Below are 17,808 nucleotides of genomic sequence, written 5' to 3' on the forward strand. Positions count from 1 at the left end.
GAGTGGTCAGGATCATCCATAAAATACTTCAGTAAGTGCAACCTTTTTACCAACTGTGATAGGCAATGGTTAAAGCATTGTATTTCATAGAAAACCACTTACCTTCCTTTATATCTTTACCCAAACCTAAGGCAGCTGAAATTAAAGAATCACACAGATGCACACACTCATGCTCTGCAACCTTGGAATTCTCAAATAATAATATAGCAATACAAATAAACATTAAATACAGACAAATGGACAAAATGTAATTTTCACTGGTTCTGTACAATAACAACTAATGAATGAAGTTCTATTATGTTCTATGCCAAGGTGGATTATGGGGAAATGTTCCTGGCTTTACGTTACAGGGTTACAGAGATAAAAGGGACTTCAAACCTGAAATGACTGTTGAGATGAAAAGAGCAGGGAGAGTAAGTGTGTGACATAGCATTCCTCTGAAGGGGGTTCTTGGAAAGTGACCCGTAAAATACCAGGAGGAGGAGAGATGGCCTCTGAAGCCCTTGGAACTCAACTGCAGAGCCCGGAGGACTGAGTGGGCGCCAGTGCCCTCCCAGCTGCCCCCTCCCCTTCCCAGCACTCTCACCCAATGGCCAGAAAAGGGCAGCGGAATCTGGACTTGACATGTACGGCCCAACACGTACCCAAATGAGTGCCAGCATGTCTGCCTCCCAGCTTTGTGCTTTGACCCTTGCAGAAGAGTCAGTGAGGGTTATAGACAAGAAGACAGGCCTGCAGTAGCACTTTGTTCCACTAAAGGCATGGAATTGGCCATCCAGAGACTGCAAGTCTTCTAGCCCAGGATTCTCGGAGGCTAGAGATGGGCCTCAGGAACTGGACTTGGGCACAGGCTGCTATCTTGGCACAGAACTAAACTGCTTGGCCCTCGTGAGGAATCATCCCTTGACTTTGGCCTCATTACTAGGCACTCTAAATTAAAAGTGCAAATTCACTACCACAGAGTTTGGAAATTGGGGCATGGTATTCCGTAAATGGATCTTCATCTTACAAGTAAAGGCTGAAACTGAATGAATCGCTTTGAATATGTAGGCAGCATAAATAAATACACTGTCCAAAGTGCCACAGGGTAGGCTGTGCCTATAATATGATGCCGAGGGCTGTGAGAAAGGAGACTATATCCATCCAAGAGGAAAGAGCAGGTCACCTGTGGTCCCCTCACAGAGGGCCCAACCAGTCGTAAAGGGCACGATGTCCCATGAGGTCCACCTTTCCTCATTGGGCCTGCAACAACTAGGGCAGATCCTGATATGTATGATTAGGGCCAGGAGCAGCTCAGAACGCTCTGGAAGGGGAGAGGAGGTCCAGGTCTGAAGGTCAACACTGGAGGAGGCAAGAACATAGACGCAAGGACTCACAGTCTCTAATTACAGCCTCCATCGATTTTTTTTTTTTAAGTTTTTCCTTTTTGCCTCTTTTGTGGTCCACAAAATTCCTTTAAAGGTTCACTGGAGCTTAAGCTACAACACATTGGTAATGATGTGGGAGGGGGGAATGTTAACAAGGGGCCAAATTCGGACTTGGCTCTTTGGCCTGGAGCAAACCTGGGAACAACTGCCTAATGCCTGGGCCCCCCACTCCCCAAATATGAGGGGACGCCCCCCCAGAGGCCTCCTATCACCCTCATCCCCAGGCCGCAGACAAAACCAGATTCCGAGTCAGGCTGATTGCCAAATGAATTCAACCAGCTTTGAAAAACATTGGCCTGAAACACCCCAGGATGACGGATGCTCTGAAACAGCTTACCTCCAGTACCACCAGGTCAGCCCTGATCTCTCCAATCTTACCTTCTCTTAGACAAAAACCCCAAGAGCCAACTACTCCACCCTCCCCAGAACCTCAGATGGGAGCCTGGAAATCCAGCGGAGGCCCTGGAACAGGCCACAGACTGTTGCAGCAAGAGCACAGGTTAGATCTGGGTAGGAATGTCTTGCCAGAAACATTGTCCCTAGCCCCGTCAAAAGGACGTTTGGGCGTCCCCTTGCCTTGGACCAACTCTGACAGTGGGCAGTCTACTCGTGTCTGCGGCCTGGGTTCCTTTGTGGTCTCCACACACATCAGGGGAGGCCACATGGCCGCAAGACCAACACCACACCTACCAGCTACCCTCGAGAGGGAATGGAGGGCGGGGACCCCTGGAAGCAGGCAAGCCCCAGCTCTCTGGAACCGCCTTGGCCTCTTACCTCAGAAAGACGTGGAGGCTGTACTCATGTCCCAACTCAAGTATTGTTAAGGATGCTTAAAAAAGAACTGTTTTTCCCTATTGTCAGTTATACAAGCTGTAAGTTGCTTCCCTGTGACCAAGAATGCAACTGCCCAGCGCCTTTTCCCCTTTGTCAGAGGAACAAGGAACCGACACATTTGCAGCAACAGGACTGTGAGGTGCTGGTTTCCAAAATTAAAAGATACCAAAATGCCATGCAGTTGATTTACAGGTTTTAGAGCTCTATTTTAAAACTAAAATCAGAGTGAAAATGAAGATTTTGAAGGTCATGATGAAAATGAAATGAATGTAAATGAAGTCACTTGGGTGCTTTTTAAAGATGCTGTATTTCATTTAAATATTCAGATAAGGAAATCGTCTCGAATCTGCTTTCCCATTTGTTCATCACTTCAGTGAGCTAGACACACTGGGTCCCATTTCACATACAGAAACAGAGCATCTTTAAAGTTAGAAAAATCAGTATAGTTTACTTTACCGAAAATTCACGTTCAAAATGGTGCATGCTCTACTGAAAACAGCAAAGAGAGAGAGGGAGGGGGGGACACAAGTCATTATTCAGATTTTAGTGTCATTTAATCAAATAGTAAGAGACAGCAAAATATTAGTCTGAATCACACGCTGATTATTCTTACTGCCGAACTAGGATATACTTAAGTTAACCACAAGAAGCACTGGTTTGTAAACATGACTGTGACCCTTTTAGAACATGGCAAACACACTAACAGAGTAACTAATGAGTCACTTTCCTCTTCATTCTTTTTTTTTTCTTTTGTTCTTCTGAGATATTTTTAGTTATTTACAAGCACAGCACTCACTTAAGAAGACCCATCACGGTTTTACCTCCCCTGAAAAGCGGAATGGGTACTGGGAGCGTACCTAGTGTACTAAATAAGGACAGTTTATCAAGAGGGGAGAAAAATGAGAACTCATCACTTCCCCAAGCAAGTCTGTGGTCTAAAATAGAGATCTGTCTTTTTAAATTTGGGAAGAACAAGAGCACAGGGACGTCTAAGGTGGGGCCCCTCCCCTGAAGGCAGCGGGCTCCAGAGGCTGAATAGGGCAGCAAGCAGCATTAGCTGACCTAAGGCTAGAAAACCATTCAAGAAAAAAAGGGTGGGAATTCCCTGGCGGTCCAGTGGTTAGGACTCAGCGCTTTCACTGCCGGGCCAGTTTGGGGAACTAGGATCTCACAAGGCCCAAGGCGCAGCCCGGAAAAAAAAAAGGCAAACATTTCTTACTATCTTCTTTTTAACTGACTGGATTCCAGGTTAATTGTGAAAGATAACCCTTTCCCTGACGGTGAATCCCAGCGTTCGAAACCAATGTGCCCCACTGCCCAGAGGAGAATCCCTTCAGCAAGGTCCACGTGGGGCAGGGCAGGCTGACCACTGCCGATCTCGGGGGGCTCTGGGAGGATGCTGGGGACACTGCCTGCCCTACCCCCAGCAGCTGAGTACCCTGGAGAGGAGCTCACACACTTGGGCTTGGAAGCGGGGAGGAAGGCTGTGAGCCGGCAGGACAGCAGAACCAACACTGTTCGGAGAAGCACTACAGGGCAGACCTGTGTATCCTAGAAACTGCTTTGTGTTTGTGTAGTTTTGAGAAAACGAGGCAGTTCTTAGGGCCAGAGCCATCGATTTTGAGCCTAGAATGGGTTTCAGATTTTGACCTGGCTAGATAAATTCCGGAAGCTCCAACATTCTAAATGAATTCATCTCTTCTCGTGCCTTACTTATTCCTTTTCTTTGTAATTTTTTCTTTTTTTTACCGAAGTATAGTTAACATACAATATTATATACAATATTATATAATATTATATAAGTTACAGGTGTACAATATAGTGAGTCACAATTTTTAAAGGTTATACTCCATTTATAGTTATTATAAAATATTGGCTATATTCCCTGTGTTGTACAATATGTCCTGGTAGCTTATTTTATGCATCATAGTTTGCGCCTTATTTATTCTTTTTTTTTTTGCGCCTTATTTATTTTTAACCCTCTTTCCTGTTATTCAAGTTCTCAGTCACTCTGTGCCCACAAGGCCCTGTTTTCCCTCCTCCAGTCTCCAGATATGAAACTTCCCTCTCTCTCCAGTCATGCTCACAGACTGGGTTTCTACAGACTGCCAGCTCTCTCTTCAAAAGTACTGCTGAAAATGATAAACTTCAAGCAAGAAGGGCTAGGCATTCATAGCTTATACTTGACAGTACTTTACTGCTTATAAAGCCCTGTTGTGTACATTATCTACCTCATAAAGACCAGATATTCTCTTAAAAGACAGCTTCAAAGTATGGAAATTACTTGTCCAAGGCCATCTGGAAAGTGGTGGAGCTACGACCCAAGCCCGGGGTTTCTAACTGTTCTTTTGGAGCTCTTTTCACACCAGCCAGGCAGAGCGTTTAGCAGCACAGGCCCTGTAGTGCACCTGAGAAAGCGGGCGCTCAGGAGAAATCAAGTAGATGAACAAAGACAGAACCAAGTTTAAATCTTGGCTCTAGTATCCCCCACTTGTGTGACCTTGGTCAAAGTCCTTTAACGCCACTAGTGCCTCAATTTATTTGTCTGTAAAATGGAGCTATAAGTATAATCCCTGCTCATTGGATAGGGAGGTATTCATGAGGATTAAATAAAACAGTAACTATAAATCACTTAGAACAGTGCCTAGCACAGAATAAGCACTCAAAAGATGTTAAACACAATTATTAATAACAACAGTAATAATCTGGGTCTTCTGCTTACTAAGTTTTCCCCAAATACTCTTCTGCAAATCTTTTGTTTAAACACACACAATGAAAAAAAAAAAAAAAAAGAAAAAAACACACACAATGGCAAGGCAACAGGTTTGTCTCCTCCCAAAGGGAGGGTAGGAGCAAATATCTGTGTGTCAATGAGGACCATCTAAACCACTCAGCTCCATGAATACAGAGTGTGAACACTAGTTGGTGACACTGACCGTGACATAAGTCAAGATAAAGTATTTTAAAGTTCTTGAAAGAATGATCTTCTAGAGGCAGGAAACAGAAACCTTAGCAAAAAAAGAAAGTGCTAGGAATGTTCTCACTGAAAAAAAAAAAAAAAAAAGAGTTGTAGAGAATCCCACCCTACCTGATGGAATCGCCAGCAGACTTAAGGAAATATTTCTCCCATCAATTTGGTAAGGATTTCAAGAAGAGGCCCACAGCAGGGAAGTACAGTACAGTAAGAAACAGGAGAGGCCCCAGTCCTTACACAAATGCTGGAAAGGGCTCATGAGAGTAACACCCCTTCGCTTAGAAACATCTGTCACTTCTGCCCCGTCCTGAAAGCAACTGAGCTGAAAACCACCCTCAGCTACCACGAATGTGCTTAAAATTGATGCTTTCAGGAAGAAAGGCAATGCTGTCAAACTGAACTTGCCTCAGTTGATCTATTGCTGAACAAACTGCCAAAGGGCGGGGTCCACAGTGGGTTTACAGGATGCGTGATTAGAACTGTGAGATAGTCTCCTCTGACTCCCACGCTTTTTGCCTTCTACAGAGGACATAACCCAAACCCAGACACGGAAAGTGACTCACTCAAGGTCTCTCAGTAACTAACAGTGTCCTGACGGCTTACTGTGTATCAGGCGCTGTTCTAACTCCATGGGCATGGAACCCTCTGGATCCTCGTAATAAACCCACTAGGCAGGCACTGTTATTATCCTCCTTTACAAATGGGAAACTGATGCCGAAAGCTCAGCCTCTCCCCACACCACTGCCAAATCAAATCTCGGGGACAGAGTTTTGGGTGAAGTAGAAAAGGATAGCTTTATTACTTTGCCAGGCAAACGGGGACACAGCAGGCTCCTGCCTGGAGAAACTATGTGTCCCCACCCCAGAGGACCTGATGAAGGGTTTGATAACAACAGGTCCAAGGGTGGAGTCTCTGACAAGACCAGGGCGTGTGCCGGACTTGCACTTCCTTAATCTCAACTCAGGTGGTTTCCTGGCTGCTCCTCCCGTGATTAGCAACTCTTCCAATCTGCCCTTTGGAACTCAGGGAAGGTCATGGAACCTGGAGTCTTGCCTACAAGAAACAGAGGACAAAAGGGCCTCCGTGCGCAGGAGTCCCACAGGGCCTCACTTGGTTTCAAAACCTGAAGCCCAGGGAGGTCAAGTATCTCCTCCAAGGTCCCAGAACTAGCGAGTGGTGATCCTCAAGTTTAGGTTCCACAGCCCAAGGTGTAGTTTCCAAGGGCTCCCAGATCGAGTTGTGTTTGAGATGCTACCTTTAGCAGGAATTCCTTTTCTAAACTAGCCCTTGAAAATGAAGAATTTTTCTTCATTTCTTGAGAAAATTGCATTTTATCATAAAGCTGGAAGACACTATGTTTGACTTAGTTCCCAGATAAACCATAAATGTGGCCTAGAAGTAAAGACATAAATTGGAGTAAATGTGTTTCCAGCAATAAGACAGGCAGTGTGCAGAGAGGCGGCAACATAGATGAGCCCAATGAGAAGCCTGGCCTCCTGTCCTGGAAGGAAAAGGACCAGTCTAAGCAGGGGCTTCTGAGCCAGAAGTTGCCTCCCGTAGGCTGACAGCCTTGCCCTCACCCAGCAGAGACCCTGAAGGCAGACCAAGTCCAAGCAAATCCACCCATAAGGATTTACTGAGCATCTCCCATGGGTACGGTAGCATGAGACTATCACCTGTTTGTAGCTCCCTGATGCCTTGTACAGAACAGAAGCTCGAGATGTCACTTTGTTGGTGGACTAGTTTTTTCAGGTGGAGATTCTCTATTTAAGAAGGGGAACTACTGGGAGAAAAAAATTACCATGGGTGGACCCCAAGGAAAGCACTTGCTTGAATTGTATCTATCATTTTGGAGCTCCTGAGAGGTGCTGGCAATGTGAGGCCACCTCGGCTGGGGCCTTGTCTGCCTGCTCATCTCTGTGACCCAGCGCTTAGCACAGTGCTGGGCACACAGCAGCTCTCAATAAATGCATCTCCAGTAGATGAATAAATAAACTCACCATGGGTGGCTCGCTTAGGGCCTGAAATGCTAGGTTGATAGGCAAATACTAGCTATTATTTTTATGAGACGCGTTACAATAAATAACCAGCAGAGGTCAGAGTACAGTTTCTGGGGCTGAATCAATAATTTCATCAATAAAACATTAAAGGACATAAAGGAAAAGAGGGAGCCAATACTTGCTGGGAATCTCCCATTACTGCCAGGCATCGTGCTTGTGGCCTCACATATGTTTCCCTCTGAATCTTTACAACTCCCCTTCAGGATAGGGAACTATCCACCCAATTGCTCCCTCTCGCCTCAGATGAAGTTTTTTCCAACCTTGAGTCTAATTACAAAAGATTCCTCTTTTTCTTCTTGTTCTAAAAGTTACCTCATCTCATGCAAACCTGCTACTGTAGGAGAATCCTCCCACTGAGAATTCAGGTCAATTAGAGGATTCATCAAAAATAATCCATATAGACTGAATTCTCCAAGGCGTTTAAAAATGAGCACTGGCAGGTAACTTCCCACGTCCAATGCACACAGCAAAGTGCTCTGAGCTACCGGATAGACACCTCATTTGTTAAAGAAGGCTTCGTAGATTCTCACTACTAATTCTCTCCAGTTTCCTTAATATGTCTAAGTGGTGTGAAATTAATATCCTATCTTCTAGAAAACCCCTCAGCATGATCTGGGCAGTGGCTCCCCCAAAATTTCTGATCAGCCTATACAGGTCACCTCTATAAAAGACAGAGAAGTCTAGTTTCTATATTGATCAATATTTGGAAGCTTTCTTGTAAAATCTGCTGACAAAGTCAGACAGGAAATAGAATATTATCCCCCATCAGCCAGGTACTTTGCTATTAAAATAGGCCCTGGGCCCAGAACACTCGACAGCAAACTACCAGTAACCAGGCTCGGCCAGCAAAGAGAGACACCCACCAGACAGATGCGAGGCCTTCAAACCTGTCTCCTTACATTTGACTGTTGTTTGGGGGGGTTTTTTTGGAAGGTCAGTTAGAAGCATTTGAGAGCTGTCGGGTAATGCTCTTGGTAGCTCCTGGGCACCACGTTAAGCCTTAATGAATATGGTGTCATCAACTCATAAATCAACCCCAGCCCATGACTCTCCCTCCAGACAGCTGCAGCAGCTCTTCCAAGCACAGCCAGCCGACAAGCTCTGAGTGGCAGAACCGACTTCTCTGACATCCAGAACATCTGGTTCAGTTAAGAAGTGAAAGGAGATACTGGTGCCCCAGTGCATTTTTATGAGGCTTGCAAAATGGTTAGGAGAGAGCTATTAGTTCAAAAAAGAAAGAAGAAAGATAGCATTATGAGGCCACTCCACAGAATTAGAGATAATTTTTATAAGTATTCCCTGAAATAAACTCCTTTTACATTTTTCAAACAAAACTCCCAGTATCTATCTGATTTAAGTCACAAACGCAAAACAAAGGTTAGCTAGCCACAGAAAAATATTCAGGTGATGAAATGCAGAGCAGAATAAAGCACAAATAGTTATCAGGAAATCAGAAGCTCGGTGGGTAGTTCACTCCCATACCCAGGCATTTCACCAGCTGTGCTCTGTGACAAAGCCGACACTGTGGCTGGTCTCCCTGAGGAGAGAGCCCTGGCAGGACCGGGCCCCTGGGCAGCAGCGCTGATTGTTTTATTCAGCTGAGCGCGTACCCACACAGGCTGTGATCTGAGGAGCCTGCGTGAGGCTTTTCAGTAGAGAGAGTGAGCTGGAGGTGGGGGCAGTGAGCAGCCCTGAAGCCGACCATCCCGCTCCCCGTGAAATCCGACTTTAGAGACCTGGACCCTCGTCTCTCCCAAGTGACACTGCTAATCTGCACTCCCACTGGTTTCTCTGGAGGATGCTGGTCCCCTCTGACCCCTGAAATGTTTGGGCCAAGGTGAGAAGAGAAAGCCCCACCCTTCTCCCGGGCTGGTGCAGAAGGGGAGGAAGGCAGCTTTCTCTTCCTCCTCACTAACCTGCTGTGGAGGGTGGAGTCGGCGATGACGGGGATGTGAGAGGTGAGCTGGCCCCGGATCCTGCTAAGAGAAAACACAGAGAGACCCTCATGGGGACCAAAGGAAGACATCTGGGGCTTGGCCGGAGCCGGCACCCACCACTGTCTGAGAATCTGCACTTGGCTGAGTGTGTGAGCCTTGTGGGAAAAAGCGAGGTTGGGCAGAGAATTCAGGGACGGGACCCCTGACCACAGGCGTCCAACCCACTTCCTTCCCCAGGCCTCGTTGCCTCCCACTGCTCCCCACAGCCTGCCTGGTTTGCAACCAACTTTGTGCAATCCAATGGCTTATGCAACTGGCTGCAGTTTCTCTTCCTGACCCAAGCCCTGTCCTTGGGTAATGAAAGACAAATGACAGTGCCACAGCAGTAGAGGTGACAGAGAAGGGCAGGACAATCGCCTCTCCAAAAGAAGCGAGAGTTCCCCACCACATCCACCCAGGAATACTCTCTGGAGAAGTTCCATTTTACCAGCAGGCATATTCAATTGATTAGGATCAGCCTACTCAGTGTGTGGATTTCCCAGGCCTTTTCTTACCTGAAATTCAGTAAATACCATGATTTACATCAAAATAATGTGCATATTCCCATACGTTGCATGCTTTTTCTGGACCTAGTAACCTTTTTATATTTCAGATATTGCCAAATTCCCAGTATCTCCTCCATTGCTCAGAAATCCCCAGAATACGTCCTCCTGGCTTGACATGGAAGTAGCCCAACGAGCAGATGGAAGCTCCCACATGAGCCCCCTCCCTCACATGGCAGTCCTCTCAAGGGGTTACCAAAGCTCCTGAAGGGCTGAGGCCATGCCCCTGAGAAGCCACTAGCTGTCCTGGGGCAGCCTCCCACCACCTCCCGCACACCCACAGGACGTGGGGGGCACAGCACGGACACTGAGCACGAGGAGAAATGTCCTAATGAAGCCACACCTCCCTCCAGCTGAACACCCTTCCACCATCTGCAACATCCTCTCGCCTCCCTATAAAAGGGAGAGCCATTTCACTGAAAAAGATGGTGAAATTCAACCCATCCTGATGTCATACTGCTTGTAGTGCTAACACAGATTTTAAGGGGGAGAAGGCTTGAATTTGTGATTCCAGTGGGGTCTGGAGATGATCTATACATTTCCATCAACTGCTACTTTGCTTTCCTAAACTCCCTGAGGTGGTGTCTGGGAGTCCTTGGCGTCCCATCCAGCTGCATCTGGCAAAGAGCCTTTCAGGCAGGCAGGGCCTCAGGAAGGTGGAGTATACCAAGTCAGGCTTTCTCTGCTTTATAAAGAAGTAGATGGGGCTTCCCTGGTGGCGCAGTGGTTGAGAGTCCGCCTGCCGATGCAGGGGACGCGGGTTCGTGCACTGGTCCAGGAGGATTCCACATGCCGCGGAGCGGCTGGGCCCGTGAGCCATGGCCGCTGAGCCTGCGCATCCGGAGCCTGTGCTCCCCAACGGGAGAGGCCACAGCAGTGAGAGGCCCGCGTACCGCAAAAAAAAAAAAAGATGCCAGACAGAGTGCCTGCCAGGGTGACAGGCTAGTTGGAGACATGAGTCTCAGCCTAGTGATGACAATGACTGGCCTATGTCCATCCCATCAACCATGGAGAAAACAGACCTCCAACTCTGAAATTACCCACCGGCCACAACAGCCTCCAGCCCCTTCTCCTCTCCTAGCCTCCATCCCCAGGGAGCCTGCCTTGGTCCTCACAGGGACCTTCAGGGCCTGGAGCCTCCCCTCCTTCTCTTCCCTCCTAGCTCTTCCCTCCAGGGCCCGTCTCTGGCTTGGCTCTCCAAGCAGTGGTGCGGGCACGATTCCCACCCTCCCTCTGGAGTCTATGATCTTCTTCCATCCCAACTCTTCCAATTTCAGCTCTAACCACACTGCCTGCATTCTCTGGCTATGGCTAGACCAGCCTTCAGGTCTTGCGAACCCCTCACTTCTTCTTCTCTTGCCCCTGGCAGATGTCTTCCTCACTGACTTCCCTGAGAAGACCTGAGAAGGCATGAGCTGTGAATACCCTCAATTTCCTCCCTTCCTTCCACTTTTAAACACCTCTAACTCTTCACCTACCCCTCCTGGCTCCTGACACCAGGAAGGGATGGATGGGTTTCCTCCAAGGCTGAGACTGACAGCTGGGCTCTGGATGCTAACCTTTTGACCCTCAGCCCCCTCACTCCCTGCAACAATCACTCTCTCTTTTGCATCTTCAACTTCTCCATCTCTACTTGGTCCTTATCTTGCCTGGAAGTATATGCAGCTATCCCTCAACCTAAAAAAACACTCCTCTTCCTTTGGCCCTCCAGGGCTAAACCAAAGCTGCCCCTGTTAGGATGAAACCTTCCCTTCTCTATGTGGAACTGTACTTCACAGACCATAAGACAGAAGAACTAGAAGGTCCCAAGGGATCACTTGATCTGATTTCCAAAGATGGGGACATTAAGGCCCAAAGCCAGGAGGGCTGGGCAAGGGGCATCCAGGAGTGACAGCAAGGATGGCTAACTCATGACACTGCACTCTGTGCCATCTTGGCCCTCCTGGAATGTGGCTTTTTGCGATCTCCACACACTACAGAGGCCTCTCCTTGATGCAGGAGGGCATATCCTTCTGCCACGTGGGCACCAAGCAGAGGGCGGGATTTAGGGCCATTTCAGTTCCTATAGGCTCTGCTGATACACAGGAGGCCTTGCATTGTAAGTTGGGTGGGTTTTTCTTCCAGGGCTGATGCTGCCATCAGTGAGGAGGCTGGTTACCCAGTAAGCTCTGAGGTGCCTTCTAGCACTTGAGTCCTGTGAGCCTCCGAATGCTGTGGCAATCCTTCCCTGGGGACAGAGTTCTTTTGTTCTCTGCACTGGTCACCACACTGCCCAGGAGAACCCAAGAACCCTTGACTCCTGGTCCTAACCTTTGGGACCTGGGCCCCACTACAACCTATAACCAGTTACCTGAATTATTGGCCTGGCCCCACTACAACCTATAACCAGTTACCTGAATTATTGGAGTTGCTGTATTTTGCTGAATGCTCTTCACTATTTTCAACAGCAGATCGTTTTGACTTCTTTAAAAATAAAAAATAGAGGGGGAAAAGCGAAGAATAAACATACCAGAATAAAAACATTTTCCAGGCATAGTTAGACTAGCTACACACAAAGTCATATTTGGCCTCATAACTGAATACAGTGAAGAAGCCACAAGCCAAAACTAAAGGGAGAAATAAAACCAAGAATGCTGAGTTCACTCTCTCAGGCCAGTCATTCCCCACAATTACATTAAGGCCATAATCAGCCCAGCAAGCCAGGAAGCTCTATGGTCCATTTCTCTGCTGATATTATATGGCTTTTCTTTCAGAAGCTGCAAACCAGTCATCTGGAAATGGTTTTAGCTTTCATGGAGATAAAGCACAGAATCTGTCATTAACTAAATGGGCACCATTAACCTAGAACTTTCTTCACATCTAGTCAGGAATTCGCAAGAAAGAATTCAGAGAGACACCGGACTTACCTTTCGAGCTAAGATCTTCCTCTTTTTTCTTTCTTCTTCGGATCCATGGTGAGACTGAGCTCTCGTCAGTCTTCGATGCTGGTGGATCTTTAAGAGACCACAATTCACCACAACTGTAAGCATATCCTACACTAATGAAAATCTCTTAACATGTTTTGCCAAATCAAATTACTTGGATGAAAAATCTTTCCTTGCTCAGCCTGTCTGCCTCCAAGCTTGGGTCTGCATGTCTGGGAGAAGAGTGTGCCAGCAGATGAAGACCTTTCTGTCTCCCCGAGTTCCTTCCTGCCTTTCTCTCTCTTACGGAAAATGAGTGTGGTCCCCAGCACCTTTAGAGCATGGAGCATGTGTGCCCCACCACCACCCAGTCTGTCCTGATCATAAAGGAGGACTGCTCTTTGTGGACATGTTTGTTTCCCCCACAGGCTGAGCTCCTTGAGGGTAGGACTGCGAAGTACTCGGCTGTCTCACAGCATTGAACGTGGAGCCTGGTCCAGAGCAAGTATGCAAGAACTGTTTATGGAATGAACACTCAGTTACAAGTAAATCACTGTGATGACCACAGCAGAGGATGGGGACACTAAAAGATCAAAAGGCAATGAGGAACTATTAGCAACTTACCTGTTTCTGTTCTTCAATTAGCCGCTTTTCTATACATTCTTTGGCAATTCTCAATGCCTCTTTTAACTTTGTGGGGATCTGAAAGAAGAGAAAGTATATAATCTATTGAGTAAAATAGCTGGAGAGTCTCTCAAGTCCCAGTCTGAATAAAAAACAGTTGCTAGTCAAGGAAGAGGACACCTGGAATGAAATCAGTTACAAGCTGTCCACTTGACTCCTATCCTGGCCACTTCTGGTATCCCCAAACACACTCACCTCATTAGCATGTTTTAGCAATAAATATATAAAACTAACACATAAATAAGCATGAGGTATGTTTCAAGTATTTCAAGTTATTCTCAAGGAACCCCAAATTACCAAAACAATCCTGAAAAAGAAGATGGAAACTGGAGGCCTCACGCTCCCTGATTTCAAAATGTGTTACAAAGCTACAGAAAACAGTGTGATACTGGCAATAAAGACAGACCAATGGAACAAACAGAGAGCCCAGAAATTAACCCTCATGCCAAAAGCACACAGTGGGAAAACGACAGTTTCTTCAATAAATGGTGCTGGTAGAACTGGATATCTACATGCAAAAGAATGAAGCTGGACCCCTACCTTACACTGTATGCAAAAATTAACTCAAAATTGGATTAAAGACCTAAACCTAAGACCTAAAAACATAAAACTTTAGAAGAAAACAGGGAGAAAGCTTTGTGATAATGGATTTGGCAATAATTTCTTGGACAGGACACCAAAAGCACAGGCAACAAAAGCCAAAATAGACAAATGCGACTGCATCAAGCTTAAATCAAGCTTAAAACTTCTGAACATCAAAGGAAACAATCAACAGAGTGAAAAGGCAACCTACGGAATAGGAGAAAATAAATGGAAATCATACATCTGTTAAGGGGTTAATATCCAGAATATATAAAGAACTCCTACAACTCAAAAACAAAAACATAAGTAATCAATTAAAAAATGGACTTGTCACCAAAAATGGATTATGCCACAATAAACCTGAAAAGATAAATAAATAAAGAGCAGAAAATCAAAGGAAAAAATGGCAAAGGACCTAAACAGACACTTCTCCAATGAAGATACACAAATGGCCAACAAGCATATGGAAAGATGATCAATAACTCCAATCATGAGAGAAATGCAAACCAAAACCACAATGAGATATAACCTCACATATTAGGATGGTAACTATCAAAAAAACAGAAAATAACAAATGTTGGTGAGGATGGAAAAAATTGTACACTAATGGTGGGAATGTAAAATGGCACAGCAGCTATGGAAAACAGTATAGAAGTTCCTCAAAAAAATCTAAAAATAGAATTACCATATGATCCAGCAATCCTACTTCTGGGTATATACCCAAAAGAACTGAAAGCAGGATATCAAAGCATGCCCCATGTTCATTGACGCATTATTCACAATAGCCAAGGGATGGAAGAAACCCACATGTCCATCGATAGATGAATGGATAAATAAAATGTGGTATATACACACAGGGGAATATTATTCAGTCTTAAAAAGGAAAGAAATACTGTCACATGCTTATAACATGGATGAACCTTGAGGACATTACACTGGGTGAGATAAGCCTGTCACAAAAGGACAAATCCTGTATGATTCCACTTATATGAGATATCTAAAAGGTAAAATGTGTTTGCCAAAGGGCTGGGGGTGGAAAAATTGGGAGTTGTACTTAAGGTGGTTCTTGAGTTTCAGTTTGCAAGATGAAAAAGTTCCAGAGATCTGTTACACGACAATGTGAATACACTTCACACCACTGAGCTGTACACTTAAAAATGGCTAAGAGGATACATTTTACATGATGTTTTTATCATAACTAAAAACAAAAAAATATATAAAGCTTATTGAAACACACACAAATTCAAGTAATTATAATATTCTATAACTTCAGAGGGATTTTCTCTGTGAAAGACTTATTTCCCCCCTCTCTCCCTCCCTCCCTCCCTCCCTTTCTTTCTTAAGACCTATTTTCTGAATTTCACAAGATTAAGTTTTTTCCTACTGGAAGATGCTATTAACAAAAGCTTAGTGTGGTTCTGAGCTTGTCATTTCTTAATTTATTAGTTTTTCAAACCATGAGGAGTTCAGGCCTAGAAAACAGACACCCAGACCACATTCAACTTTTTGTCTCTACTATTCTTCTAAAAATTTAAGTTTAGGGAACTTCACTGGTGGTCCAGTGGTTAATCTGCCTTCCAGTGCAGAGGATGCAGGTTCGATCCCTGGTCGGGGAACTACCACCCCACATGCTGCGGGGCAACTACTGAGCCCGCGTGCCTCAACTAGAGAGCCTGCGTGCCACAAACTACAGAGCCCATGCGCTCTGGAACCTGTGTGCCACAACTAGAGAGAAGCCTTGCACGCCACAACGAAGAGCCTGAGCGCCACAACTAAGATCCGATGCAGGCAAAACCAAATAAATAAATAAAATGAATATTAAAAAAATTTTTAAGTTTAAAAAAGTTTTGAGTAGGTAATACACAGTGATATGGTTCAAAACTCAGAAGGCATAAAAAGGGTATATCCACAGTAAAAAACATCCCACCTAGGCCCCCACCATGGAGGCAGCCAACATCACCAGTCTCTTGTGTATCTTTCCAGAAAGAAAACAGACATACACTGGTTTTTAAGATCACAGTGTCTTTGCTGCAGGCTCTCTGGCTTGGAGGAAGAACAAGGGCTGATGATAACCCCTGGGCTGGACTACTAGGGTTGAGGAGAGCATATTTATTTACAAGGCTGAATGCATTTCCTGAAGAGTTTCAGTAACAAAGACATGAATTTAAAGGTTTTTATTTTTCCTACATCAGATCCAAAGAAGCTATTATTGTCAGAACTCCTCTAACTGGCAAAACAGGACAGAGGAAAGCTTCTCCCTTGCCTATAAATCTTCTGACCCCACCTTGTTTGGGGTTTTCTTTCGTTTTTTCTCCCCCCAAATGTAATTTCTTCGTAAAGAGTTTTACAGGTTTTGGGGGAATAGAGAGAGGAGAAAGAGAAATACCCTTCATCTCACTACCCAAAACAATGCTAACAGTGAGCGCCCAGCCCTGAACTAGGCGTTCTTAGGGATCATCTCAGTTGTCCAGTGACAACAGACAAGTTTTACTCACCAACTCTACACAACGAGTAAACGTAGACCCAAAGAATAGGTCCTTGCCCATATATGAGTGGCTCTCAAATGAGGGTGATTTTGCCCCCGGCCCCTCCCTAGGGGACAGTTGGCTGCATCTGGAAGCAGTTTTCATGGTCACACAGTTGTGGGGTGGGATGAGAGTACTGCTTGTATCTAGTGGGTACAGGCCAGGGGTGCCGCTCAACACCCCACAACGCACAGCAGAGCCCCGGCAACAAAGAACAGCTACCTGGTCCAAAGTGTCAAAGGTCAGGGCTGAGAAACCCTGCCTTAGATAAATGGCTGGTATCATGAAAGCAAAGCAAGGCATCAACCTGGTCTGGGGGAGTTCCAAAGCCCCTGCTCTTTTTTTTTTTTTTTTCCTTTTTTAAAATTGGGATACAGTTGTTTTACAATGTTGGGTTAGTTTCTATTGTACAGCGAAGTGGAGTTCCCTGTGCTATACAGCAGGTTCTCATTAGCTATCTATCTTATACATATTAGTGTATACATGTCAATCCCAATCTCCTAACTCATGCCACCCCCGCTTCCCCCCTTGATGTCCATACGTTTGTTCCAAAGCCCCTGCTCTTTGCATAACACCACATAACACTGCCACTTCCCAGGATACTTCCTTCCAGTCCTTATTCTAGACAGAGGTATTTTTTTTTTACACACTGTATTTTATATCCTGTTTTTTTCCCTTAGCCCAAATAATAATCATTTTCCAGGCTACTACAATGTCTTTATAAATTTTACTTTTATTAGGTAAAACATATTTAATCCAATACATGTACTTAAATTATTAAGCAATTCCCTCATTATAGGATATTTAGATTATTTGCAATTTTTCTTTATGTAAAATAAAGAAGGCTGCTGGCCATTCCCGTTCCACAAGGATTAAGCTGCAACATATTGCAATTGCCCCCCGAAGGTTCACGCTGGGGGGAATTCAGGGTGGAGAAAAACAGGAAGCATTCTGTGCTTTGGATATACAGGACCCTAGGGAGTTAAGATGCCTATCTCAGGAAAAATTTCAATGACCCCAGATTCTTGGCATCTTTCATACATAGAAAAACACTAAAATCATTAACTTCAGATGTCTGTCTTCTGTGATTAGCAGTAATCTTTTTATGCTTGACTACATGTTTTTTTCCAGCAAAAAGTTCATATATCCTGGCCCCTCCCCTGCCTCTTCATAGTTCCTTAGAGCTATCTGAGAGGCTGTCTCCCGGCTACTGTCCTCAGTAAGGTCCCCAAATAAAAATGCTCTTAAGTGTGTGTTTTTCCAGTCCACACTTACAAATA

The 17,808-nt window shown here is 45.3% G+C and overlaps 1 protein-coding gene across 10 annotated transcripts in view; it reads right to left on the reverse strand.

Moving 5' to 3' along the window:
* Positions 1 to 17,808, reverse strand: part of PXK (PX domain containing serine/threonine kinase like) — a 76,661-nt gene that overhangs the window by 3,365 nt on the left and 55,488 nt on the right. For 5 of the 10 annotated variants that reach the window (XM_032647476.1, XM_032647482.1, XM_032647480.1 and 2 more), the window contains 4 exons: positions 13,362 to 13,439; positions 12,741 to 12,827; positions 12,228 to 12,297; positions 9,212 to 9,274 (listed from right to left, as the gene is read on the reverse strand). In XM_032647476.1, coding sequence (XP_032503367.1) covers positions 9,212 to 9,274; positions 12,228 to 12,297; positions 12,741 to 12,827; positions 13,362 to 13,439 — 298 coding nt within the window. Of the gene's footprint in view, positions 1 to 98; positions 136 to 2,717; positions 2,751 to 9,211; positions 9,275 to 12,227; positions 12,298 to 12,740; positions 12,828 to 13,361; positions 13,440 to 17,808 lie in introns of all 10 variants that reach the window. The other 5 variants (XM_032647479.1, XM_032647478.1, XM_032647486.1 and 2 more) reach the window with 5 other exon arrangements.

Source organism: Phocoena sinus, chromosome 11 (assembly GCF_008692025.1).
Source record: "Phocoena sinus isolate mPhoSin1 chromosome 11, mPhoSin1.pri, whole genome shotgun sequence".
In the NCBI taxonomy this organism is placed as follows: Eukaryota; Metazoa; Chordata; class Mammalia; order Artiodactyla; family Phocoenidae; genus Phocoena; species Phocoena sinus.